Genomic DNA, 25,629 nt, shown 5'->3' with positions numbered 1-25,629 from the left:
ATTATTTAAAAATAATTAATATTTTACAGAATAATTATTATATATAATAATATAATAAAGGTCATCTATTATGAATAAAACATCAGTTGTTTTTTATTTTATTTACTCTTTTTTCATCCAAAAATTTAGTGTAGTTTAGTCAACATGACTAGGCCCCTTCCAGGTTTTAAGAAATTTTTTATAACAAAAGACCTAGATGGTCTGATTCCTCTAATTATTATATAATTAATTAATGTCTAATTTTATTTAATATTTTTTTTGTTTATTTATTGTAGTTTTGATCCATTTTTGAAGTTCATATGGAATGAAGGTATTTTCCATAGTGAAAAATAAAAACAAAAATAGAAGAAAAAGAAAACATCAGAGAGACTTGATGGGAGTGTGATATAAGAGTGTTGTTAAGTCCTATTATATTATCATAATAGTATCGTACGTTCTGTTGTTCATAATCGATTTTTTAAAATTATTTATCTATACAAAATTAAAAAATAACGTAATATTCGTTATATTACTTTGTCGCTAATAATAATTAAAAGCTTTGTACAAAAAGTCAATTTACAATTAAAAACACTTGAATTATATAATCCTATTATACCTTTACTAGATATTTTCTTTTTTTCTTGAAATTGAACTATCTAAATCAACGATGAGACAACAATTTTAGCAAATTATTCGTACTCTTTCCTCCTTCTCTTTTCTCTCCCTCCCCTCTCCTCTCTTGGTTTATTTTCACTCGACATCTGTCATACGACCCTCTCCTCTCCTCTTATTGCAACAGAAATATAATATAGTGTACAAACATGATTCGGGAAATAATTATTGATCGATATATAATTGGATTTGGTCGTCTTTTCAATGATTTCATAGAGAATCAATTAAAAAATTGCGAGTGAATATGTGTAACTGTTGACATTGAAAAATGAGGTAGGGCGTATGAAAGTAATTGTGCCCGTAAAGCCCCGAGTGTTGTTATCACGATAATAAGTGCGTAAGAGAGGTGTGCACAAAGCACCACAAGGGGAGTGGGTCTGGGTCAGACGAGGGCAGCCGATGCGTGATAAAGCTGCATGAGCGCTTGAACATGTACCGGTAAGCAAGACAGTCGATCCTTGGTATTTGAGTCTACGGCAAGCCAAGATAGGGCATTATATCCTTCCAGCACGTACCTGTAAACGGAATTTAAAACATTGTTAAAGAAAATACATATTTATAGAGACTTTATTTTCAATAAAAAAGAAACTCAAAGACAAACCTGAGTACATCTGTGGTGTATTGAGAATCGAGTGGATGAGCTGTAAGTGCGCTCTGTTGTTGGAGTAAATCATCACTATTTTGCTGAATAGTTGAACTATGAAGATGCAGAGCATTTTTCAAGAATGCAGGGCAAACACCTTCAAGATGCGGACATGCCGACCAAAACCACGATGGCATACGTCCTGTAGGTGCTGTAGATACTAAATATCCAAGAGCAAGTGGTTGTTGAAGAAGAGTACCGACTTCCTCTGTTTGATCGGCAATCGCAGTCTGTAAAGAGATGTTAATTATAAGCTATAGGCAAGATAATTATTTTAATTACGGATATTTCAATAATTTATGATAAACATACTCTTGGAGTGCTGCTGCAAGGAAATGGACTTCCAGGTCCGTCATGATTACCCATCCCAGATCCTCCACCATCACCGCCTAAAGGTGAACCTTCAGGCCGATGAGGACTACCACTAGGACTTTGACCACCGCCAGCTCCAGATTCAGGCCACACGTTAAAAATATCGTTAAAGTCACCCATTCCTTCCATTCCTTCAGGCATATCATCATTGAGTGCCGAAAAAAGCTCATCATCACCTAATTCAGGACCGTTAATATGTTGCTCTTGGAACGCTGTTTGTGATGACTGATAAAACAATATTTATAATTTTTAATAAATTATGAATTGCATCAGAACTTTATTTATTTTGGCAAACAAATATTACTTGTGTTGTAGCTGATGTAGGAAAGACAAGAATGTGTGTACAGGTGACATCCTGAGGCGTTGACAACTGACAATTGACGGAAGTCTGGCTGAATCTCACATCTGGTGTAAATTGATCAGCCATTAAACGAAGAGTTGAATCAGGTTCAAGTGATACTAAACAAGCGCTAAGCACGCATGGCGCAGCAGATGGATATAGAAGACTACATTGGCCACAAATTTCTTTTAAATGGTTTGATGCCTTGGATAAAGCCTTTCTTGAAAGAAGCCAACTCCAACCTTTCAATTCTCCATGTCCTATTCTTCCAACTCGACCAACCACTAATCTCCATGGCTGAACCTGTTATTAATTTTTTTATAATTAAAAATAAAAGCTAAACATGAAAGTAAAACAGTAATGATAAAAAAATTCAAGCTTTATAACACATGGAAATAACAGAGAAAATATAAATAAATACATCAAAATAAAATAAAACTTACGCCTTGCGACATAACACCAAGAATAAAATCCATAAGTTTTTGAAGTCCAACACGTCGGGCAGATGCACGTTTTCTTCTTTTACGATTTGGCACGTCAATGTTGATTGTAGCAGTTTCAAATATTTCACCACGATCATCCGTAGCTACTGCCAGAAGTCGTGATTGATCATCACTGAGACAATAACTGAGATAAAGCACCGCACATTCTTCAGGACCAGCAATGCCAAAGGACTCCGGGGCTTCGCTCTTGGCTCGTAGAGGTGCAAGCACATACGCCGGTGTGTATAGACGATAAGGAGCTCTATTTCTTTCCTGTAGGTCATCCGGAAACTTAAGGTCACGGTAATACCGTGAATCTCATGCGAAAATTCACATATTTTTCTAATTTAATTCTAATCTAATATAAAAACTTACATCTTTATTTTTGAGGAAGATATCTGCGGCTGCAGCTGTTCCAAAACCTGTGAGACTTTTTACTGTTGAATTATGATTTAATAATCTTCGACCTTGGAGGAATACGTTTAGAGCTAAAGAACGCATTTCGTCTTGGAATTTTCGTCGTTCCCGCGCTCGTCCTAGTTCTAATATACTTTCCAAAGATATTAACTATAAAAAATAAAATTAATAGTTATTTATATAGTTTCTAATATTTTATTTTCTATTATTTAAATGTTTGATTAATTGTAATATAAATACCTGAACATTAATGTTTGATCTTATATTTTCAGGTATAGCATTAAGAGCTGATGAATATGCTCTTAAAAGTGCTAGAATCGCTAATCGACGACGATCTGGATTTTCAGCACCTCCTAAAGTAAATGGTTCGACGATATAAACAACAACTGAGGGAGGTTCAACTTCTTCTTCATCCGGACCAATAGTTGTTGATGAGGTCGTTGTAGTCGCTGTCGTTGACGTTGTTGTCATTGTTGTTGATGACGACGTCGTTGAAGATGTACTAACTGATAACCCTGACATTGATGTTGCCGAAGTTCCTGTAGACATTGATATGGCTGTCGTTGTTGTATTCATCATTGTCGACATTGTTGATGTTGTCATCATTGTTGATGATGTTGTCGTATTCGTATTCGAAGTATTTGATGGAGAAGTTGGAATAATTGCAGGTGTAACGTTACCCATTGTGGAATTGGCATTCGGTGTTGTATTGGATGATGGTGTTTCACTAGGAGCTGTTTCACTATCACCAACAGGTTCAGTTTTAACAACAGTACCATCAGGAGTTGCTGGCATTGATTCGGGTGGTGGTACAGACGGTGATTGTTGCGGTTGAGATTGTTGTTGATGATGATGTAATTGTTTAGAGTTGGATGAATCTGCAGGATCCAAAAAGCTACGATCTTGAATAACTTGAGTTAAATATGGTGCTAATCGATTACAACAAACTTGCGCGTAAAGTCTTAATTGCTCGCCAATTTGCGTTTCACCCAGAAGTTTAAACCAGTCGTCAATTGGCTGTTTTGACCATTTTTGGCAAGCGGATTTTCCAACCCGCATAATTCCATCACGACACGTCTTTGTAATAGGTGTATGTTTACCTAACTGACAAATTTCATATGTCGTTGATAATTCTCGAAAGAAGTATTTCACTCGATTTACCACTACATCATTATCCGGAGCAAGAATTACATATGCAACATCTCTCGGACCAGCATAAGGTTCCAACAGGAGTTTTTCCCAATAACTAATAGCGTACGGAGATAATGAAAGCCAATCTCGATCATATCCAACAACCAATGCTGGTATCGGTTGTGGCTCACATCGATCATCAGTTCCTCTCCCTGCAAGACGATGAAATTGTCTCCAAGTAAGTGGACCGGATACTGTATAAGGTGCTTCCCACATTCTGTTGGTGCATTTTTTCTGCATAAATCCTAGAACAGCTTCTTGAAGAAGTGGTTGAAGTGTTTCCATCATTCGAAGTATATCCCCACTACATTGTGGACCACGAGCTTTAATAAAAGCCCAACGATGAACGCCTACAATTTTATTCGTTCTTTCTATTGGATTATTATCTATAAGCTTTCCTTGATCTAACGCAGCAAGAGATACTTCATTACCATCATTAAATTCTAATGTATTTAAAGTTGGTGTTGAATTGGCATGACTTCTATTTATTGCATATATTCTTGCTGCCCTATATAAACTACTTGCAGAACTCTGAATGATTGCACACTGTTCACGTAAAAGCTCCAAAACATTTGGTGTAATAACATCAAGACCTTCTAAAGCTGTTTTAGAATCTGGTGAGACAACTGCACCGAGCGAACCTTTCTTCTTTTCCGATGGATCTTCCGCAATACCCGTTATTTCCATTTCATCTTCGTAAAATAATCCTGCTTGATGAGCCAATCGACGATTGACTACTGCACTAAATCCACAATTGCACCTTATTTGATCATCATCTTGAAAGAGAGCACTACCACTTGTCCAAGAAGCTGCAAGATAAACTCCAGCATCTGCACCTTTAATATTACCTACGACTTTCGGGCCAGCGTTACAAACACACAGACTGCAACTATCGAAATTATGATCACGAAAGATATTAAGGGCAGTGTCACCAAGAAGAATATTAACTATTAACGAATTTGATTCAGGTGCACGCGTTGGACCCGGGGTATCACCATCGATACTATTGATATTTTTGTTTAGGTAAGACGAAGTTGTAGATGTTGCTGGACTTGGTTGGTCATACGGTGGAGGAGGAGGTCTACCAGATCTATAAATATTACCCACTGTTGTGGCAGGACTTGAAGGACACAATTGTTGATGAGATATCGTTGATATTGGTGGTTGTGGAGGTTGTTCTTGAGGCGGTTGATGTGATGAGTCTTGTTGCTGATCTTGCGGAGTATTACTGGATTTTAAATTCGGTCCAGTTGATGAAGAATGAATAGATGTTTTTTCTGAACTGTTAGAAGATGTATTATTGCACTGCCAAGCAGGTCTATATACGCAGTGTGATGGCAGTGTAACGGGTGGCAGAGATTGGCTAGGTAAATTGGTTAAAGGAGCATATCTTGATGATCCAACAAGTTTACAAATTGTAGGAGGTTTAAAAACATATGACCAATCGTCAATAGGTTCTTCTAAAGGTGATCCCATATTAGGATAAATATCAGGAACATGACGAAGAGATCGTTGAGGTGCATTAAGTTCAGTTTGGTCGATTGGAGCATCACTCAACTGACAAGGAGAAGCAACCGGATTATGCTCTAACGATGGTGGCGTTGGAAACATTTTCGAGAGCTCTTCAGGACGAAGAACTCCTACTCCACGATTATTTTGTTTAGTTAAACCATCGAGGCGAGTGTCCTCGTGCAGTCCTCCAGATTTATTGGAACCAGGTGGTGTTTGAACTTGTAATTGATTGAGATTTGTTTCGTCACTAGACGTATCGTCGGAATTTTCAAATATTTGATCGAGATCTTTGTAGGATGGTTGAAGACCTTCATTAGTAAATAAAGAACCAGGTTTTGTAGGATCATCTCTCGGCCGTCTTAAACCATCTGCACCCGTACAATTTTCCGTCCCATTCTCCTCTTCTCCAGTCACGTCAAACTCATAAGGATCATTTCTATTTCCCTCTCCCTCGCCCGTTCTACCTGTTCCTTCTTCATCACCTTCCCTTTCACCTTCTCGTCTTTCTAGTCCTCCCACACATTCATCCTAAAATTAGAAAAGAATATTTTTATTATTTGTTATTTATTCCTTAGTAATTTTATTAATTTTTATTTTTTAAACTTTTCTAATATTTACCATTGTTACGCCAGGTTCTTGTTTTATTTCCATTTTAGTAACTTGTGATTGATTTGAAGATGAATTAACCATCGCATATAAATTATTTCCACGTTGATTTATAGGTCCAACAGTTGGCGATGGTTTAAATCTCTTAACAGGATGATTTAGCCAGGCTTCTTGAGTTGAATAATCATAGAGCCAAGAAAGAGGATGCTCATCTTCTAAAAGCGCACCTTCGTATTCTCTCGATGAAAGTACAGGCCGCTTTAATGCTGGTCCACTATTCGTATTTGTTATTTGATTATTATTGCAGCACATTGATGATGTCGTTTTGGGTCCATGGATTGAATTAACAGATGGGGCAGTAGTTGAATGATTTGGTGGTGGTTGAGGACTTAACGTAGGCATTGTTAAATCCACTGACGGCGGCACGGAAGCTGGTTCTGAATGAGGAGTTGGAAGTGGTGATGGTGCTGGAGAGCTTGGTGAACCAACGGATGGTACCGGAGGACAATCCCCGCCAGTTGGAGGTCCTCGAGAATAAGAAGGTGGTCCATCAGGTGGTGTACTTGGTGCTTCAGTACTTCTATTTAATACCGACCTAAATGAATCATTAAAAACAATATATCAATATCGTCAAATTAAAATAAACAATGAAAAATAATAAGTTAAATAAACAAATTGACAATGAAGATGATGGTGATGATAGTTAAGCGATGAAATAATTATTGATAATATTAAAATGTGCGTATATATTCCTGCATTAAATTGCTCATTATAATTGGATTAATAAATTACTGATTAAAGTTAATTATATAACCCTGAATTACTAGCATAAAGAAACAGTCGCACTACCACCTGAAAAACATTAAGTTAGAATATAATCATGCACGTAACGATTCTCGTTATCTTTCGTCACATTCTGAAAGTTAACTCAAAAATTACCCTACATATGCATGCAACTAAAATATTATACTTACTGAAAACTGATAATCACAAAAGTATTTATATTTAATCATACGTGATATAATAATATAAGTTAGGCCGATACTTACGAGGATCGTTACGAATTATTGAGTTGAAAAATGTTATTGAAAAATTAATTATTAATCTTGAAGCAATAATATGAAATGCTTATGTAAAATCAATTTGATTTTAATTTTAGTAACAATTTAATTGCAACATTATTGTGTAAATTGTGCCGATGATTGTCGATCAATGAACATGAGCGATGGATTTGTTGACTTTTTTGAATTTTTAATTGATTTCTTTGATAAATCTCGGGGGTAAATACCCACCTGGGGGCATTAGTAAGAACAGAGGGACTAGAAGCATCCCATTGAATGGTAGAGCGTCGATGGAAAGGTACGACGGCCCTCCGTCCACCTTTATCAACTCTCTCCCTTTGAATCTGAGAGGAGGCCAGACTCTTCCAACCCCCGGGGGTTGTACACCTGTAACCGATGCGTTTTCAACGTCTCGTAATTTTTTCTTTTTTATCTCATCGACTCTCATTCACGTATTAATTATTAATCAATTCATATCGGATTCACAAAGCAGACATTTTACTTGAAATGTAAAATTTTATTTCAGATTTTTCATTTTTGACTTTTTTTCTCGATTTAATCTTTAAAACATCATATAAATATATATTGTGTTTGCTTCAAGAATCCGTTAAAATCATAATTCTAACTATACTAAAAAAGTTTAAATTAACTGTAAACAATGAAGACCTAAGATAAAAGATTTCGTAATATTGATCTGATTTATCATCGAGATATGGATTTACATGCAATACTTTGTGACGTCTCTTTATACTATTTATTGAACATGATGATAATTCTATGATACTGAGACTGAGTCTCACATGCAATATCAAAAATAAAGACAAAAACGTCACTCAATGTATACTGCTACTTGTTTAAAACCATTTTTCGATGCAAAACAATATAACGTAGTGTATAATAGTAGTACTCCCTCCACTGATACACAGACATCACATCAGGTACCTCTTGAATTCTGTTGTATTGACTCAAGTGTGTAGATTCAATTGAATTAAAATTATTTAACATTATGGCACATTTACAATCATGCTTCTCGATTTAACTGGTGCAACATTGATCGCATAGCATAGCAAATAAATTAGCTTCAGAGTTAACTAAAGATATCGACTTCTAATGCTTTTATACAAAAAAAAAGTATGATTGTAACTTGTTATATTTAAATAGAAAAATTGAATAACAATATAGTATTTAATGCACAGTAGTAATATAAATCAAGTGATTATTACTTACTTAGAACACGTGCAGGAAGACTTTTGAGTTGCATCAATAAACGTCCAGGTACCAAGCTCTACGGAAGATTCAGTTGTTGTTTTGGAAGTTGATAAAGATGTTGTTCCCAATGTACATTCAGCCCAAACACGTTCTGGTAATTCTGTTGAAGGCTTAAAATCTCGCTGAGTTGAATTTAAATAATCATAATTAGCTGCCGCTGCAGGACTATACGGAGGTGAAAGTGGTAATTCTACAGGCATTTCGTCCATATCCGTAACAAGAACATAGCACGAAGGATATCTCATCCTTACACCACCAACAAGCACCTCCACAAGTGGTGGAAGACCAGCTTCAACATTATTATTGTTTATTGGATAAAAATGTCGCCATTCATCTAAAAATTGAGAGTCTACTCGGCTAACTTGACCCGTTAGGGTACCAGCTAGACCATAAGGAGCAAGTATAACTGAAAGATAAAGAAGAATTTATACAATAGATAAACATCAGGATAAAAAATTTAAAAAACATTAAATTCTCGTCGAAGTTTTTTACCTTTAACTCCATTTTGGGTTGCTTGAGTACGTTGAAGACACGTCCTCGTAAGATATCGTACAGCCGGATGTTGCCTGACGTCTACACTTGCACAAACAGTACTCTCGCCGTGTACAAAAAATGCAAAAGAGAAGGATAGATGACTGCTATAAAAATTGTATAGAAATTAGCATTCAACTATTCTTAAAACATTTTTTACCCACAATTTAACTAAGATTGCATGTGATATCCAATTTTACCTGTTACAGCGATGCTTTTCGAAACCGTCGTAAGGTTGAACGAACCATTTTCCAAGGCGAACGAAGTCACGAGATAGTAAACAACGCTCGATGAGATTGTGGAGAGCCTTGAAGAGTAATGAACGACATTCATATGACAGGCCGCTTTCCCAAGATCCTTGCTCACTCTCTGTAAAGTCAAATAAAAAAAATTATAAATAAATATCACTGAATTGAAGAAAAAAGAACTTCATAAGAGTTGAAAAATACAATTATTATTTGCTAGAGTACACTCCATCCGGTTGTATTTAGACACGTGGCTTTCAACGGCTATGAAAACGATCGATAAGTCAACGAGCTGTTTAAAGAGGATACCGGGGAGGTATTTAGATAGGGTGATTGAACGTTACTTACCACCCCTGATTAGCTCTGGTGAAACAAGTTCCTTTAAATCGGGTTCTTCACCATACCAAAAGATCCAAAGTTCTTTAGCGGCTGTAAGTGACAGAGGTGGTGGTGCAGGAGATGGTGCTATTCCCAGGTCGAAGATGCCACCTGCACCAGTACCAGTACTTCCCATAGTCGGTGTGGCCGCCACCCGTCGCCACACACAGAGTATGTCGCCTGCTAGACACTTTGAGAAGCTCGTCAAGACTGGATCATCAAGGGGGGTACCCCCGAATCCCTCGTGCACTTCGCCCCACACGAGTTTTCGCCATTTTATTCCACATAGGTCTGTCTGTAATTTCAATTTAATCCAATTTTAGAATATTCATCTTGTTTTATGCCTTTATGAATAAATAAAATGATTTTAAAAATAGAAAATAATAGAATAAGTGAAGGAAATGACTAAAAATGGCTCAACAAGACAACGTGATGACGGCACCTGTTACATTGCACCCTAACGTACGCTTTTTTCATCCGTGACCTCCAAGGAGACAGCTCACTTACTAGCTCTCTCACTCACTTATTTACTCACTCATTCTTGCTCTTGCAACTTTGCTTTTTAGCTTTACCAGCGACATATCTTTCAAATTCTCACGTGCATTCACATTCTTCGCCTACTTGAGAGATTTTGTTATATGACTCACTCAACTGTGACACCAAATCCAACGCATATTGTACCACCCTTACGATTATGATTACAAAAATCTAGTATCTCTTACAAAAACATTCGCATATTTTATTCAGATGATGATAGATGGATAGAAATAAAATTTAATTGTCAATTGATGAATCCAAATCTAACCAAGAATATCATTTTATCTTTGAAGAAAAAAAGAAAAAATGAAGAAAGAGGGAAAAAGAAGGTTATGCTGTATGACGATTTGTCAAGCTTCACGTTGATCAATACAGGAGTAAGAGAAGGTGCAAAACTGCCCGCGTGACTATAGTCTACACATTTTTTTCTTGTTTTTTTTTTTATCTACAATGCTGGCAGTCTAAACAAAACAAGAGAGTGGAAAGCGAAGCAATTAATACTACAAAAAGTTCAACTTATTTTGATAAACAATAAATAAACTTTATTTTTGATAGTTTTAGGATAATAATTACTCATTTTTTACTTCTCTAAAATTATCATATTTTTATTTCCTTTGAATAAAAATAATAATTATGATAATATTCATAAGAAATTAATGTATAATTTATGAATCTTTGTTTAAATTTATATAAAAAATAAACATGGGAAATGGAAGAAAATCATAAAGGCTTTACCATCACAGTATAGGTACTTTTCAACGTTCCATCTCCCCAGAAGGCTAGGCTTTCACCTAGCGGTTTGCTCCATTTTCCTCAACACCAGGTGCTGATCAATAAAAACTATTCAATGCTTTAAATTTAACTAGTTATTCTGGCTTTTTTTTGTTCAAATGAAGATTTAAATAATCAATATTTTTTAATTGGTCAATATAATGAGTAAATAATTAAATTTAAAGGAAAAAAACACAAGTTTTTACTAAATTATAATTTAAATGAAATACTAAGTCATTAGTAATATATTTTTTACGATAACATTATCATTTAAGATCAGAATAATGAAAAAAAATAATAAATGTTCATTCAAACATAATGGGAATGTATATTAACGAATTGTAATGAGTGTCAAACTTGCCAGAAGCTTAAGTGATGACGTATCATCAACTAAGGAGGTTAGATCGCGCCAAGTAAACGAAATACGTAAACAAATAAAGTGTCTAATCAGATTGACTAAAAATAATTATCAATTAATGAAAAAAAAAAACCATTAACATGATACATTTAAAAAATGGAGTTTAAAAAAATGAAATTTGATATGATTAATGAAGTTAAAGTTGTGTAGATAATGACGAAAAAGAGTTTCTAGCAATTTCTGTGAGAAACATGTAAAAGTATAACTTGAAGAGCTAGACCGGTAAGAACAAAACAATGAGAAACTAGCAGTAGTCTATCAGCAGGCGAAAGTAATATTACGAGTAGCGGACAACGGTGCAGCGACGTCCGCTATTCGCCTTCTGTGGGAGGAGTAGAAGAACGAAATTGTCTTATTTCTTCATTGCTTGATGATTTAACATCACAACAATAGAACATTTATAATGATATTATAGCCAGTAAGAGAAAATAAACAACAGATAAATAGTGATGCGATGTTAAATAACTTGAAAATAATTGTTACAGAAACAATCAGAATGAAATAAGATGGATTAAAAATGAACATCAATCTGATTGTATGCTTTGAAGCTTGATGGTCATCTGAAAATTCTTTGTAGAGACGTAAATTCTATGCCTTTACATGTAGAAACTCTATTGGAAGCGCATACTCGATACACAAACAATCGCCGCCACCGTTACTGTTTCTCTTTCGCTCTACTACACATACCCACGTACTTATACATACATAGCTATCTGTATATGAATATCTGTACACATCTCTAGAGAATCTTTTGCCTGCAAGTGTTTTCCATCTTCTTCTTTTACTCTTGTATACTTCATCTTGTCTTTTTTTTTATACTTAGAGAGCACAGCTAAGTAAAAGAGTAAGAGAGAGCTAAACCAATCACTCGAATCCTAACGTAAAAATCATGTCGGGTCCAGGATGCCGAGAAGCAACGCCTCAAAGCAACTTTAGAAACAAGACGTCGGTAGCAGCCATTCATGAGAGGATGAGAGAATCAGTGATGGTTCCAATACAATGATAAAGATAACGATGTGAGAAAGGTCAGGGTATGATTTTATGTGAAACAAACTGGCGACGTAGGGGTTTATGGTCGTACTCGCGTACTCACCAGTGCGAAGAAATTCGTGTGGCAATCCTCCAAGCTGGCTCCGTTAGTCTGATGCGACGGGTGCGTCATGGCTTCTCCATCGTATACAACGTTTTATCACTTGTTGTCTAAGCCCAGAAAAGGCCTACACACGATTGACACTTTATTTGTAACCGCACTAATTATGCGTCCACAACGTTACTGTTATTCAAGAACATTTAAGAGGATTTTCACCTTTCAATGGCGACTGTAAAATGGCGGATTGCACAGAACACAACAAGCAGGAGCAGACGGGAGGGCAGCCAACGATCTCAGCGCCAGCTATACAATGCAATGTTCAAATAATATTACTCATACTTTTACGTTGCTACCTTCTATATGTATGCACTCTTCATACACTCACACAATCACTATTCAATCACGGAGTATTCAAGATGGCGGCGCTCATCAAGCATGGCAATGTCGGCTCTTCGATTTTTGCAAAAACTACGCTTCTTGCCTTTTTAACGGTTTGTTATTTTTATTATGGTGCATCACCACTATATTCATTAACTGCCATTTGATTTTTTCACACAGTTACTATATATTATACTGTCATTTATGCCATTTTGCTTTATTCAATAACTCACTGTGTGTGTTTACTTATAAAGGCGCCAGTACGTCACTACCCTGCCGCAAAGCCTCAAAGAGGCAGGAGCAATAATAAAAGACTACAACCCAAAGTTAAAGTTTATTTTAAATCCAAATGGGAATGGGATGAGAAGTCTTTGTTAACCAAAGGGTGAGTTTAAATATTTGTACATTATTATTTTAACCCGCGCGTGACATTGTGGTGAAAATTGGCTTAGAAATAAGTCGAACCGATGTCAAACTCGGCCGAACTGTGAAAACTACGGCCATTTTGAAGTGCCACCCCCTCCAATCCTTCCCCATTGACTTTTAGCACTTATACGCAGAAGCTTTGACATTTCAGGGGCGGGGATGTCCAAGTAAACCATAGACAGATGCAAAAAAAAATTATAAATATTTTGCAATATTATAATATACACCTTTTACAATTCACTCTAATAATATAACCTCTAAAGATTATCAATAATAAAAGTTAACTGTTATCACTTGTCATTTAGAATATTATAAAAATCTTCTCACAAATTGGAGCATTTTTTCGCCAAATGAACAGACAAGATAATTATTTAGTTGATTACATAATAGAAAAATATCTTTTTACGTCATGCATGTATTACACAAATTTAATTTAAATAATAAACACGGTTGAGAAACACATCGCACATGTATATATGTACGTCAAGATTTCACAGACTCGACAATAATAACGTTCTGGAAAAATGTTATGGGGAGGGCAGCACTGGATAATAGAGTCCGAACATCGATCTCTCGAAAGATCTTTTCGTCCCTTTCCCTCTTATCATTCAATTTCTCAAACTCTCGGTCCCCTTTCCCGAGGAAATGTGAAAACTTTACACAGAATACTTTACTACATATTCTACATGGAGATTATTCCCCGAAAAGTAGGGGAAAATATTGATTTAAAAGAACAAAAAAAGATAAGTCGTAAACGTTCTTTTTTACAAATAAAAAAATATAAAATTATTTCATATAGATTCCAATCCATATCATTCAATTAAATATTTAATTTCTTTTATTTATTTAATAATAATTTTTTCAGGTTCCTTAGAAATGTAAAAACATATGAACCACCTTCTGATGTATCAGAAAAATTAGAGAAAATTTGCAAAGACAATGGAATATCTGCTAATAGTTCAACAACAATTGATGATCTACAAAAGAGATTTGAATTTTTTAATATCTGTGCTAAAGAATTCAACTATGCTATTCCAAATTCAATTTTATATGAAATTCAGACTATCAGTAAGTAATCAATTTTTTAAACATAAAATACAAGTAAAAATTCTAACAATATTGATTAATATTCTTATAATCAACTTAGGCGATGTGGAGAAATTTTATAAAACTCCAATAAACACAAACTCACCAATGAACGAAATCACGAAAATAGAATTGCCTCAAAATCTGCATATTTTAGAAAATTATCATCGATTTCATCCAGACACTGATACGAAATTTGGTGGAAAAACAGCTTTCCCCAAAAGTTCAACGATTGTTACTAGTATTAAATACAAGAAGAAGTATCCAGGTTTCTATTTGGGAAATCCTTATGAATAATTTTGTATTAAATCAGTTAACTTCTATTTAAATTTTATATCTAAGTCATAAAATGTCTAATGTTTATCTAAATAAACATTAAAGATCAATAAAAAAAAATTTAGTTAATAAAACTTTTAACCTACGTCGTAGTAATATTTTGGAAGGGATGAAACTAGATTAATCGACCCATCGTGCCGTGGCAACCCTCTGTCTTCTATTTGTACACGTGTAAATATCAATACATATGGATATCATATTGTTAGTTTATAAGAGACTAGAGTTCATGTAATTTAGTATATATAACAGTGTACTTTTCATAATAGAATTAGTAATGTCAAGGATAAAAGGCATTGACCTGTCATAGCATATAATAATGTCTGAAACGTCAAGTACAGGTCTCATCGCAGCACGCATAAATCCTATTTATAGACAAAAATCCAAGGTATAACACTCAACTAGTTTATTATTCAATTTATTTAGTAATCTATTTTTATTTATTTATTTATTTACGCATTCTTCCAGAAAATTGAACTATTGAGTATTGCTCATCCAGCACCATTCATCCTTCGACCTTTCGCTGGACTCTTCAATCCCTTTCCTTATGGCTGTTCTGTGTTGTGTAATCATCCTGCCGATTGTGAAGCGAAAGAATTCATTCGGCGGGCAAAAGAATCATGGGCAATGGAAGGCAAAGCAATTCTCTTACCGGAAGAAATGGAGATGATTAGATCTACCCTTTTAGCAGGAACTGTTTTAGATTCCGGAGAAATAAATGAATTAAATAATAGTATAAACATCAACACTACCACGACTGTTCCTGAAGAACTCTTTCGCAAATATACTGAAACTGATTCTAGACCATTAACTCCAACGCCAACATTAGCCAGTGGAACAATAGCTATACATCAAAATCCTTGTGATCAAATTCCCATTCCTTGTAATCCTCGAGAACGTACTACTTTGATTCTAGATCTTAGAACAGCTTCACAAGAACAAGACGAGACATTAAGCTGGCATGCGCTTACTTTGGAACCTCCACCAAGTCCTAGAAAAACTAGTGAGTATTCAAAAACACCTCCTTTAATCCAAAGACATCAACAATCACGTCAAGACAGTCATCCATTAATTGTAGAAGTTAGTGAAGAGGTAATTCCGAATAAATTGCGACAAAAAACTAAACATTACCTTAAAAATAAAAAATTTATGCAATTCATTGCAGTATGCGTCAACAAATCGAGATGATGATGAGGATGGTGAAGATGACGATGATAGAAGTGAAAGTGGCAATGAAATGCCTCTGAAACGTCGAGGAAAACGTTTAAAAAAACGAAGATGTCGAAGAGGATCTGGTTATGGACAGTTAAACGAAGTAAGAGATCCGTTAGAACCATTAGAAACTCAAGTATCACAGGTTGAAGATACATCACGTAGAAATAGCTCTCAAATGCAGCCAGGAAATACTGGAGAAGCTAAAACTTGCTCCGAAAAAATTACAACAGTACTCCAGGATGATATAATTAATTCGAGTTTTATTAGTTCTGAAATTTTGAAACACCTTGTTAGGGAATTAGATAAAGATATTGTTGAAGAAGAATTTCGTTTAAAAGTAAGATTTTTATGTCTATAATTAATTCGTTCAAAGTAGTTAATGTAATTCATATTTCAGCGAAAAATTGCTTTAGAAGAAGCATTGAAAATCAAAGAAGAAACTAATAGTAATCTGAAAACTTCATCTCGATCGAATTTACTTCAATCTTTATCATCACCTTCAAATGCACCACGTATATTTTCTAGACAAAGTGCAAGATTTGAATTGTTAAACAGTTCAAGTCTAGCTCGTTTAACGCCTTTAGATTATTTGGAAAAACATGTTTTTATTACTTCTGGAAGGAAACTTATTTTTGGAAGAACATTTAATAAATTTTATGAAGAAAATTTAGATGGAAAAAGGCTCATATCACCTAATGACTTCATGGAGGCTCTTCAAGAAGTAATGGGAAAATCTTTGAACAATGATCAATTGGAAAAATTCAAAGATATAATTGGTGAAATTACAAAACCATTGAATTTTCGAACTTGGTGTGGAATTTGCGCTGTTTGTGAAAGGCTTTTATGTCCGTTACCACCTAGAGATTTAGATTCACCAACTTGGATTGAAAAAGCAGATTTTGAAGCTCTTGAACAACGATTACAATCTGCTGGCACCAATGTAAATCCAAAATTAGTTCTTTTGTTGAGAGAAATTAGAGATCGTTAAAAATATTTTTACATAAATTATTTTATTATTATTCTTGTGAATATTAATATGATAATTTTATCATTGCCCACATAGAAAAATATTTACATTTTTCACTCATGCTCATAAAATATAAATTAAAAAAATTCACACAAGAAATATCAATTCATACATTGAGCGACAATTATCACTAAACTTCTAACACTCATAAAAAATTACTTGTATCAATATTAATCACGTTATGATTATTAAAATAAACATTTGTTATCGATAGCAAATCACATAAAAATATACTTATATAAAACAGAAAAATAGATCAAGGCACAATACAATTAATATTTAAGGTACAACTTTTTTGAGTTTCGGCATTTTTTTTGGACAAACTACAACATGCCTATTCCAATGCCTAGCTTGACAAGATTCATCACAGTAATATGCTATTTCACACCCAAGACATTTAAATAAAGGTCCACGAAGGCCACAATTTGAGCATGCATAAGTTTTTGCAGTATTTGGACTGTAGGTAACTTTAGCTAGATGCGGGGTTTCACAAGATCGATTTTGCTCCATCCGTTCTTTAACATTTCTAACTCGAGGTCCCATTTGATAGGGAGCAGCTAAATTTTGTAATGCTGTAGGAGCCAATGTAGATAATAAATTACATGGGTCCGAAGTCCAATTATTATTTAAACCATAACTTCTACTAGCAGCTAAATTCTCAGGACCAAGTAATAAAGGACCTCTCCAAGGTGGTGGATAGTTCATTGGTTGCATTTGAGCATCAGAAGGTTGTAAACACATAGTAGGTTTTGGCCAAATTCTATCGTATTGAACTTGCTGCTGTTGAGAAGGATGTATTTGTTGCTGTTGACGTTGTTGGTGCATTTGTTGAAACTGTTGATTAACGAAATTCGTGGCCATTGGTGACATCATGGGATGTATTGGAGGATATGCAACACGTTTTGAAAGAGCCATTGGATCATACCCAAGAGGAATATTTGAGTATGCTCTTTTAGGTTCTTGAAGCGGCTTAGGAACTGTTGAATGCCAATATGGTAAACCTGGATTTTGCGTCACTGACATTGGGTTCACCATAGATGCTACCGATGAATTCATGTGATATTGCTTTGGACCATTCTGCATATCAGGTAATTGCCCATTTTGAATATTTTGAGAATGAATTAATGGAGGTCTATATGGATCCATCTATGATAATCGTTCATTAGTTTTAAAAAAAAAATTTATAAATTTTATTAAAGTAATTGATTACTTACCGAATAATTTCTTGGGTAATATCTATCCATTAATATCTGAGGATATATAGGCTGTTCCACTTCTGGAACTTTTTTATGTATCGACGGTGATATTGAAGGTGTAGATTTTGTTAAACTGTCATGTTGCGCCCTTTGTACTATTTGAGATTGTTGTTGCAGTTGTTGTTGTTGTTGTTGTTCGTGCCATTGTTTATTTTTCATTTGTGACTCAATAATACTATTTGTGTTTAAAGTTGCAGAGTTAATTACTTTTTTTGGCAGTTCTTGATTAAAATTCTGATTTTGGTCATAAACAGGTACTTCATTGTTATTATTATTAACAATTATTTGTTGCTTTGAATTATTTGCATCATACACAGCATTTTTTGATAATTGATTTCGAAGTTTTGTAGATATTTTCGCCAACCAGCTACCAAGAGTAGGAAATTCATTTGATATCGCAATATTTGGATCAATTTCACCATTCACTCTATTTCCAATTGATGGATTTTTAGTATGTTCTGAAGATACATTACACGATGAAGTCATAATCGATTGAATTGTCGACGTAGTATCTGGCAATTTCCTCTTATCACGGATGTCATTAGTATTTGTGTCATTTTCTTCATTATAATCAACATCAATATGCAAACTTTTCACAGAAGAATTATCATCACAATCGTCATTACTTTTATTCAAACTATGAAACGTACTAGTAGTGTCAATAATCATTTCTTCAGGACTTGGTGAACGTCTTAAATCAATTTTTAACACTTCACTAACTTCACATTGCATATTTAATTCGCCGACGTTCCCTTCATCGTCATTATTCTGAATGGTATCTACACTAACCTCAGTCTTAGGCATCTCTAACAACGTTAAATCAAGAAATTCTGGTTTATCTTCGATATTAATTTCTTCACTAATTACACTTCCTGTTGTAGTCGTAATAATAGGTGAAGTAATTAATGAATCCGTGGATCCAATATTACTATACGGCTTAGATATATCTTCTCCTTGCTTAAATAACTTTTTAAATAGCTCACAATTTTCCCAATCATTTTCAGAATCATTATCATTATTCGAAGTAGCTATAGGTAAATGAGGTGGACTATTTCTTATTTGACTTGGATTTGTATTTTCATAATCTCCTGTTATTTTTGGTGATAATTTTGGTGGTTCTGGTGAAGGTAAGTTGTTGAATGATGATATATTTCTTTCATTATTTGTAGAAAAAGATGAAGAATCATCGCTGCTGGTTGGTAAAACCTGGGATGATATCTTAACGATATCTTTATTTATCTCACAATCGGTGTTACTTTGCGCAACCGATTCAGGAATCATTTTTAACATATTTGTGAGTTTTTCAATTTGTTCTGAGTAAGAGTCAATAGTTTCTTTCACAGGAGTACATGGAGACGTAAGAGCAGTCTTTAACATCACTCTGCTGAGCTCAACAGTTTTTTTCTTCAATTCTCGTAATTTCAGTTTTAGTTTATTTTGGTGGCAACGCATTTCTTTCACGTTTTTGTTTGAAGCAGTCGATGAGTCAATTCGCTCATCATAGGGTGGAGTTTGGCCAGTGACAATACGATACTTACTAGCGTGTTCTTTGCTGATTGGCCTAATGCCTGAAAATCAATAAATAGATTTTACGTAAATGTATTATTATTGTAAATGATACTAATGAATAGAATTATTCGTTATCTACTAACCTTCTGAGTTACGATTGTCTTGATCTTCTGGCTGATAATATCTAAATGTAGATACAGAGAGTGGTCTTTTATTTTCAGTTATTTTCGTCGAATTTTCATCTTCATCAATAGATTCCAAATAACTCGTTTGGTTTTCTTGTAAACTTTGTATTTTTTTTAATCTTAATGGTGGTATCTTTAAGCTATTAATCTCCTCATCATCAGGTTTTTTTCCTTTTTTTCGACGTTTTTTACCGATGATTTCACCATTTTTCTCCAATTCATTACTAATTTTCTTATTGTTATTTTCATAAGTTGTTGAGTAAAGATCATCGACACCATGTCTTTCAGGACTATTAGAGATGTCAATAAAATGATGTTCATGAGATTTTTTGTTATATCCATTATCCGGTTTTCTTTTTGTTCCTAAACGCTTAGAAATATTCTGATTATTTTTTTTATTGCATTTTTTTGCTTCAACAATATTTATGATAGATTGACAAGAAGTATTTTGCAATGTTGGAACATCAATTTTCGTGAGATCAAGAGTACACCGAAAATATTGCTGAGGAACATTATTCATTAATGATTGTGACGATGACGATGACAATGATGATGGAGATGACGATGGCATTTGTGAAGATAAAGATGTTGATGTAAGAGTACCTTGTAAATTTGATAAAATGGATGGTGTTGGTATGTTAACTGTATTAGATGTCGGTTGATCATTGGTAATCTTCTTTGATGTGATAGCTCTACATGGTATGTGAGGTGCTGGACGTACTGGTAACGACCGATTCGGTTGAACTGGAATAGGGCATGTGGATCGATCTTTCAATGCAGTTGCAAGTCCACTAGATCCTTGGATGCGTGTTGAGTCAATCATTGTAAAGTCTGTAACCTATCAAAACTTACAATTATAGTCATACACTCTATAATGCTGATTGAAGAGATGATAATTATGAAAGGTATAGAAAATAATGGAAAAGTTTGTATGGTAATAAAATAACTGAAAAGACTATAAAGACTCGTAGAAGCTATACCTTCTTCAAGTATTCAACATAGAACTTATATCTTCTATGCCTTGATATAGAGCTCAACTATCGAGTAGGGACGATGATAAGACTTTAGATCAGCTCTTTACAAGTACAAATGACAGAAAAATGATTGAAGTATGTTTACTACTGTGTTCTAACGTAGGGGATACCGTTAAGGCCACCCTTTATAATTTACGATACATGAACTTTGCTGTCTAGTTCCTTTGTTCATTTCTTTGCTTTATATACGTACGTAATAATATCTAGAAAACGTATAGGTCTTTATAAATAAATTAAAAATTTGTAGAGTTCACTACACTATCAGAAGCAATATATAGATGATTTAAAACGAAACCTCACGATTGCGTGATCTTTCTAAAAATATTAAAAAATTTTTTTTTCAAATGAATAAAATTCACTGAAATACTTTGTTAATTGAAAAATAAAAAACTTTTTATTCATTAAAATCATCTTGATATCATTAATGTATGTTAAAGTATTAAATATAAATGATATATGTATACACTTATTTATCAATACTGGAAATCTTTGAACTTGTATATAGGTACCATAACAAAGAATGCTTTGATGACGTTCATTATATTTGAGTCATCTCTAAACGAATATCATGAGATGAGATTACAACAGCGACGGAATTAAAAACGACTTTTAAAATGGATATTACTGGAATTTTTTAAGTTATTATAAAAAAAAGAACAATGATAATGAAAAATTAATAATGACACTAAATACTTATTTTAATTGATAACTATAAATATAAATTATCTAAGATTGATGTTTTAAATCACAAAAGAAATAAAAAGAATAAATGTGGAGAATCCAGTACCTACCAATCGGAATATTTACACACTACAGACTTGTCCAAATAGATAAAAATTTGTTTAAAATTATTATTACGCTGTTAGATACTAACGTATCTGTGGAATGACAAACAACAACTGTCTGAAACCGGCAACCGGCACAAACGTGTATCGATGTCAACGGGTGGTCTCACGGTTTTAACTTTTAAAACCAAGTAATAAGTATGATAACGTGTTAATCATTATGATAATAATATTACACTATAAAAAACATGTCTATGCATAATAACGCACAATTTTTATCACCACACACTTTATCAAATATTAATAATTATTGTCTATATAGGTTACATAACAAATGAGTTTTCACTAATAAACAAACGCCGATAGTAATTGAAAATGATGAAATCACTCTCGCACTTCTGTGTTTAATGCTGGTTGGTGCACTTCTGACTGTCGGGTCACATCTTCCAGGGCCACGTGGTCATTCAAAGTCGCAGGAGTTTGCGCGCATCAATACCTATCAATCCAAAGGTTTTATTGCCTTCAACTAGAACCGGAACTTATTTAAATTTACTTATCATCATTCATCATATAAATACTACTGTTTATCATTATAGACAGCCGAGTGAGAATTATAGACATGAATTTCGATTGTTAAAGAGATGTTTTCCCGCGATTTCGTTGATAGGTTTCATACATTCTATTTCAAATAGTCTATTTATAGACTAGACTATGCAAGTAACTATTCTTTGTTATTTTACTTCTAAGGTAAAAGAAACTAAAGAGGGAAATAAGTTTATAAAGTTGAGAGGGTACGAATCCCTTATTGACGTAGTTTATTAATATTGCAAACTCTCGTCATGTGTCCTATTGGTGTGTGGTCTTAAGTTTCCACTTTTATTTTTTCTTTATCATGTTTTGGATATTATGTACTTATCTTAAACTAGAGTTCTTATCGTCAAATTAGTTTCAATGTTTCAACAATCTTTTTTAAAAAAAAAACATTTTTCATTATCGGAAATTAGTACAACAATTAACATAATCCAGTTTTTTAATGACGATAACATTTAGAACATATATCAGTTTTGGAAGGAAATATTTTAATTTTTATATATCCAACACTTTATATAATTGATTGCGTGCAATTGTCACTCTTGGGAAAAATGACAATAATAACAAATGACACGAGTAATTACAATTGGTGCGCTATAAAATTTTATTCCATGAACATAACATAATCTCTCCCCCGTTCTGATGGTTACACGTCAGTCTATTAAAATAATAGCAACATCGATCCAGGTCATCCCGCTATATTTTCTTACTTGATTTGTATCGAACAAACAACACAACGTGTTTTAATATACATGGGTTTTTGATTACAACCAAAAACAAGCATGAACATGTCTACATTTCTAATTCAACAAATGTCTTTATTATAAACATTGATCAAATTATATTTTAATTTAGTGTAAATTGTAAATATTTGTCAATAAAATTCAACTTAATTGAAATAAATCATCATGAGTGTTGAAATTGTACGTCAAACATCGACTCGACGTCATCACAATCCAAGGAGATCATACTCTGCTCCAGTGCAAAAGCTGACGGTCAGCAGAAAGAATGTAAGCGTCATGGTCATTTAAAATCATAATACCATCCCAATAGGCAACAATATTCTTCAGTCACATTGTATTAATTGTTAGTAGAATATTGACGAAGGGATACTAGAATGGAATTACAAAGGAAAAGGCCATTATTTTTTTGAATGCTGTAAATTTCTGGAAAATTAAATTTATTGCAGAATGGGCTCAAGTTGTAAAATTTACTATCTAGGATTAAACCTAGAAATCTTTACTTCTAAGCCCCAGTAACTAAGGTCTGAATTCTAAGTAAACTAATAAAATTGTCCCTACTACTAATGATAAACAGATCCCTGGGGCTGTATTTAACTTAAAGACTTGAGATAAATAAAATTCAGTTTTTATGGATAAATATGGAATATTAAAAAAAGGGAAACAAGCTAATAAAAGTATGAATGGGCTGAATGAATGAATCCACAAAATGTGCTCATCAGATGTATGAAAGCAGTTGTGTGACCATCTCTGAACTATAGCACCATGTGCTAACCGGTTTACATGTTGGAAAGATTTATAACAATTTTCAAACGTTTTATTTCATTAAATTTTTTTTTAAATATTTATTTAGGTTATCTTAGATTGATTAAATTTAAACTTCCGAAATTATTGTTTTTTGTTATAATATTTCTTGTTACTAATTAGCTTAATTTTTTACAGTTACTTGAAAAAAATAAAAAACTTAATTACCAATATTTTTTAGCATAATGAGAATGTTGGAAAATCTTTGCGACTTCCCTGCAAGAGTGTTTTATCAAGGAAAGATTATCCAGGAGCGAAGATCATATCAAAGTCTGAATATGAATACTTACGAGCATGTGCATCTCAAGGTTTAATAAATGAAGTGGCGAAGAAGGAAAGCTTGATTGAGCATGAAGCGAAGAAAGATCAATTATTAGCTGAGAGTATGGCTCGTAAACAAAAGATCCGCCAAATAGATATTGAGAAGCTTAAAAATAAATCAGGGAAGCTTGATGAATTTGAAAGTGAAGCTAAAGCACGTACAATGCATCTACTTGAACGGGCTTACAATTTAAGACTTGAACAAGAAGAAGAAATGCAGTTGTGTAATAAATTGATATTAGAAACTAAGTGTCGAGCTATAAGAGACCTTCAGGTAAACAAATAATATCAAATCTTACATAAAAAATCAAACTAATTTTTTGTTTGAAAATAATTATCAGGTTGCGGAGAAGAAATTGATTGAAAAAGAGTTGAATAATGAAGAGGAACGTTTAAATAAAATAATGGAAGAAGAAAGACTGCGTAAAATAAAAGAAGAAAAAAGAAAAGAAGAGGAAGAAGCTGCGAAAAAACGTGCGTTTGCTAATTTATTGAAAAGCCAGATAATAGAGAATGAAGAGCAAAAAATAATAGAGTTTGAACGAAAGCTGGAAGAAGGGAAACTAATAAACTTGAGTAATATTGCTTGGCAAGATGAAGAAATAGCAAAGGAGAGAAAAAAAAAAGAAAGAGATGCTTTGATAAGAAAAGAATTGGCTGCTGAAAATGAAAGACTCATGAAATTTAAAGAGATGGAACGAGAACAAAACAAAATTTTAGACATGAGAATAAAAGAGTACCAGAAAATGAAGGCAGAACGTGATGCTGCTAAAGCTGAAGCTCAGAGAGCTATCCAAGCTCAAAAAGATAAAGAAAGAGTGAAATTGATGGCACAAGCAGCTCAAGCACAAGATTTTCAAGCACAAATTGAAGAGTTGAATGCCATACGTGTGAAAGAAGAAGTTGAACGAGAATGGAGACGTAAAGAAAAAGAGGCAGCGATTAATAAATTGAATACTCAGCGTCAATTTGCTCAAGCTAGAGAAGAGCAAATAAAAAATCGGAAAATTCGTCAAGCAATGGAAATTGAACGAGATAAACGTGAATTTGAAAAAATTTTAGCAGTTCAGAAAGAAGCACTTGCCAAAGAGAAAGAGAAACAAGAAAAACAACGTCTTGAAGCTCTTAGATATCGGGATGAAATTTTAAAACAGGTTAATAAAAGAGAAAAAGAGAAAGTTGAAGCAAGGAGGAAAATATTTGAAGAAGGTATGGCTAATCGTGCAGAAATAGAAATGAGAGCTAAAAGACTTAAGGATGCTATCGAGAAGAAATGCGAAGAAATGAGGAAAAATAAAGTACCGGAAATGTATATTAATGAAGTTAAAAGTTTGATTAACAAAATTAACTAAATATATGAAAGTTTAAATAATACATTGATAAGCCATTTCTATGAAGAAATTAATTTTCGTGATAATATAAGTA

The 25,629-nt window shown here is 33.7% G+C and overlaps 5 protein-coding genes across 11 annotated transcripts; 3 read left to right on the top strand and 2 right to left on the bottom strand.

Moving 5' to 3' along the window:
• Positions 1-15: 15 nt before the first annotated feature.
• On the bottom strand, positions 16-12,657 carry skd (mediator complex subunit skuld). 5 transcript variants are annotated; one of them, XM_035087608.1, is made up of 14 exons: positions 12,518-12,657; positions 9,669-9,993; positions 9,276-9,444; positions 9,037-9,182; positions 8,503-8,950; positions 7,507-7,662; positions 6,227-6,809; positions 3,146-6,136; positions 2,864-3,055; positions 2,450-2,779; positions 1,971-2,309; positions 1,607-1,891; positions 1,253-1,524; positions 16-1,166 (listed from the first exon to the last, which is right to left on the bottom strand). In XM_035087608.1, the coding sequence occupies exons 1-14, from the start codon at positions 12,584-12,586 to the stop codon at positions 1,034-1,036; spliced, it is 6,438 nt and encodes a 2,145-aa protein (XP_034943499.1). In that variant the 5' UTR covers positions 12,587-12,657; the 3' UTR covers positions 16-1,033. The 5 variants fall into 5 exon arrangements, with proteins under 5 accessions (XP_034943499.1, XP_034943501.1, XP_034943500.1 ...); XM_035087610.1 differs by having other exon boundaries at positions 2,450-2,761; XM_035087609.1 differs by having other exon boundaries at positions 9,037-9,179.
• Positions 12,658-12,745: 88 nt separating this feature from the next.
• On the top strand, positions 12,746-14,845 carry mRpL50 (mitochondrial ribosomal protein L50). The gene is made up of 4 exons (XM_035087621.1): positions 12,746-13,005; positions 13,147-13,277; positions 14,184-14,386; positions 14,466-14,845. Exons 1-4 carry the CDS (start codon positions 12,751-12,753, stop codon positions 14,699-14,701), a joined length of 825 nt encoding a protein of 274 aa, XP_034943512.1. The 5' UTR covers positions 12,746-12,750; the 3' UTR covers positions 14,702-14,845.
• LOC118069476 (uncharacterized) lies at positions 14,775-17,133 on the top strand. The gene is made up of 5 exons (XM_035087616.1): positions 14,775-14,911; positions 15,007-15,125; positions 15,206-15,829; positions 15,903-16,289; positions 16,350-17,133. The coding sequence occupies exons 2-5, from the start codon at positions 15,057-15,059 to the stop codon at positions 16,938-16,940; spliced, it is 1,671 nt and encodes a 556-aa protein (XP_034943507.1). The 5' UTR covers positions 14,775-14,911; positions 15,007-15,056; the 3' UTR covers positions 16,941-17,133.
• Positions 17,134-17,147: 14 nt separating this feature from the next.
• On the bottom strand, positions 17,148-22,260 carry LOC118069473 (hybrid signal transduction histidine kinase A-like). Of its 3 annotated transcripts, XM_035087614.1 has the most exons (5): positions 21,755-22,260; positions 20,533-20,767; positions 19,888-20,292; positions 18,194-19,803; positions 17,148-18,125 (listed from the first exon to the last, which is right to left on the bottom strand). In XM_035087614.1, the coding sequence occupies exons 2-5, from the start codon at positions 20,750-20,752 to the stop codon at positions 17,259-17,261; spliced, it is 3,102 nt and encodes a 1,033-aa protein (XP_034943505.1). In that variant the 5' UTR covers positions 20,753-20,767; positions 21,755-22,260; the 3' UTR covers positions 17,148-17,258. The 3 variants fall into 3 exon arrangements, with proteins under 3 accessions (XP_034943505.1, XP_034943504.1, XP_034943506.1); XM_035087613.1 differs by having other exon boundaries at positions 19,888-20,767; XM_035087615.1 differs by lacking the exon at positions 21,755-22,260 and having other exon boundaries at positions 19,888-20,299; positions 20,533-20,726.
• A 987-nt stretch (positions 22,261-23,247) lies between these two features.
• On the top strand, positions 23,248-25,588 carry LOC118069487 (cilia- and flagella-associated protein 45-like). Its single transcript, XM_035087634.1, has 3 exons — positions 23,248-23,349; positions 24,065-24,478; positions 24,546-25,588. The coding sequence occupies exons 1-3, from the start codon at positions 23,248-23,250 to the stop codon at positions 25,554-25,556; spliced, it is 1,527 nt and encodes a 508-aa protein (XP_034943525.1). The 3' UTR covers positions 25,557-25,588.
• Positions 25,589-25,629: the final 41 nt, after the last annotated feature.

The sequence above is a fragment of the Chelonus insularis genome, unplaced genomic scaffold (genome assembly GCF_013357705.1).
Source record: "Chelonus insularis isolate UGA/USDA-ARS -01 unplaced genomic scaffold, ASM1335770v1 contig_410_pilon, whole genome shotgun sequence".
Lineage (NCBI taxonomy): Eukaryota > Metazoa > Arthropoda > Insecta > Hymenoptera > Braconidae > Chelonus > Chelonus insularis.
The sequence above is the reverse complement of the archived record's forward strand: the minus strand, read 5'-3'. Positions and strand labels throughout refer to the sequence as shown.

Bases quoted from the DNA above. Each gene is read 5' to 3' on its own strand.
- skd (XM_035087608.1), bottom strand. From the start codon at position 12,586: ATGACGCACCCGTCGCATCAGACTAACGGAGCCAGCTTGGAGGATTGC. The intron at 6,810-7,506 runs GTGGGTATTTAC...TGATTCATTTAG, and splicing joins GTTCTTACTAATGCCCCCAG to GTCGGTATTAAATAGAAGTA. The intron at 2,780-2,863 runs GTAAGTTTTTAT...CGTGACCTTAAG, and splicing joins TCTTCCTCAAAAATAAAGAT to TTTCCGGATGACCTACAGGA.
- mRpL50 (XM_035087621.1), top strand. From the start codon at position 12,751: ATGGCGGATTGCACAGAACACAACAAGCAGGAGCAGACGGGAGGGCAG. The intron at 13,006-13,146 runs GTTTGTTATTTT...TTACTTATAAAG, and splicing joins CGCTTCTTGCCTTTTTAACG to GCGCCAGTACGTCACTACCC. The intron at 14,387-14,465 runs GTAAGTAATCAA...TAATCAACTTAG, and splicing joins ATATGAAATTCAGACTATCA to GCGATGTGGAGAAATTTTAT.
- LOC118069487 (XM_035087634.1), top strand. From the start codon at position 23,248: ATGAGTGTTGAAATTGTACGTCAAACATCGACTCGACGTCATCACAAT. The intron at 23,350-24,064 runs GTAAGCGTCATG...AATATTTTTTAG, and splicing joins TGACGGTCAGCAGAAAGAAT to CATAATGAGAATGTTGGAAA. The intron at 24,479-24,545 runs GTAAACAAATAA...AATAATTATCAG, and splicing joins GAGCTATAAGAGACCTTCAG to GTTGCGGAGAAGAAATTGAT.
- LOC118069473 (XM_035087613.1), bottom strand. From the start codon at position 20,752: ATGATTGACTCAACACGCATCCAAGGATCTAGTGGACTTGCAACTGCA. The intron at 19,804-19,887 runs GTTAGTAGATAA...ATTGATTTTCAG, and splicing joins AGACAATCGTAACTCAGAAG to GCATTAGGCCAATCAGCAAA. The intron at 18,126-18,193 runs GTAAGTAATCAA...CGATTATCATAG, and splicing joins ATTACCCAAGAAATTATTCG to ATGGATCCATATAGACCTCC.
- LOC118069476 (XM_035087616.1), top strand. From the start codon at position 15,057: ATGTCTGAAACGTCAAGTACAGGTCTCATCGCAGCACGCATAAATCCT. The intron at 15,126-15,205 runs GTATAACACTCA...GCATTCTTCCAG, and splicing joins TTTATAGACAAAAATCCAAG to AAAATTGAACTATTGAGTAT. The intron at 15,830-15,902 runs GTAATTCCGAAT...AATTCATTGCAG, and splicing joins TTGTAGAAGTTAGTGAAGAG to TATGCGTCAACAAATCGAGA.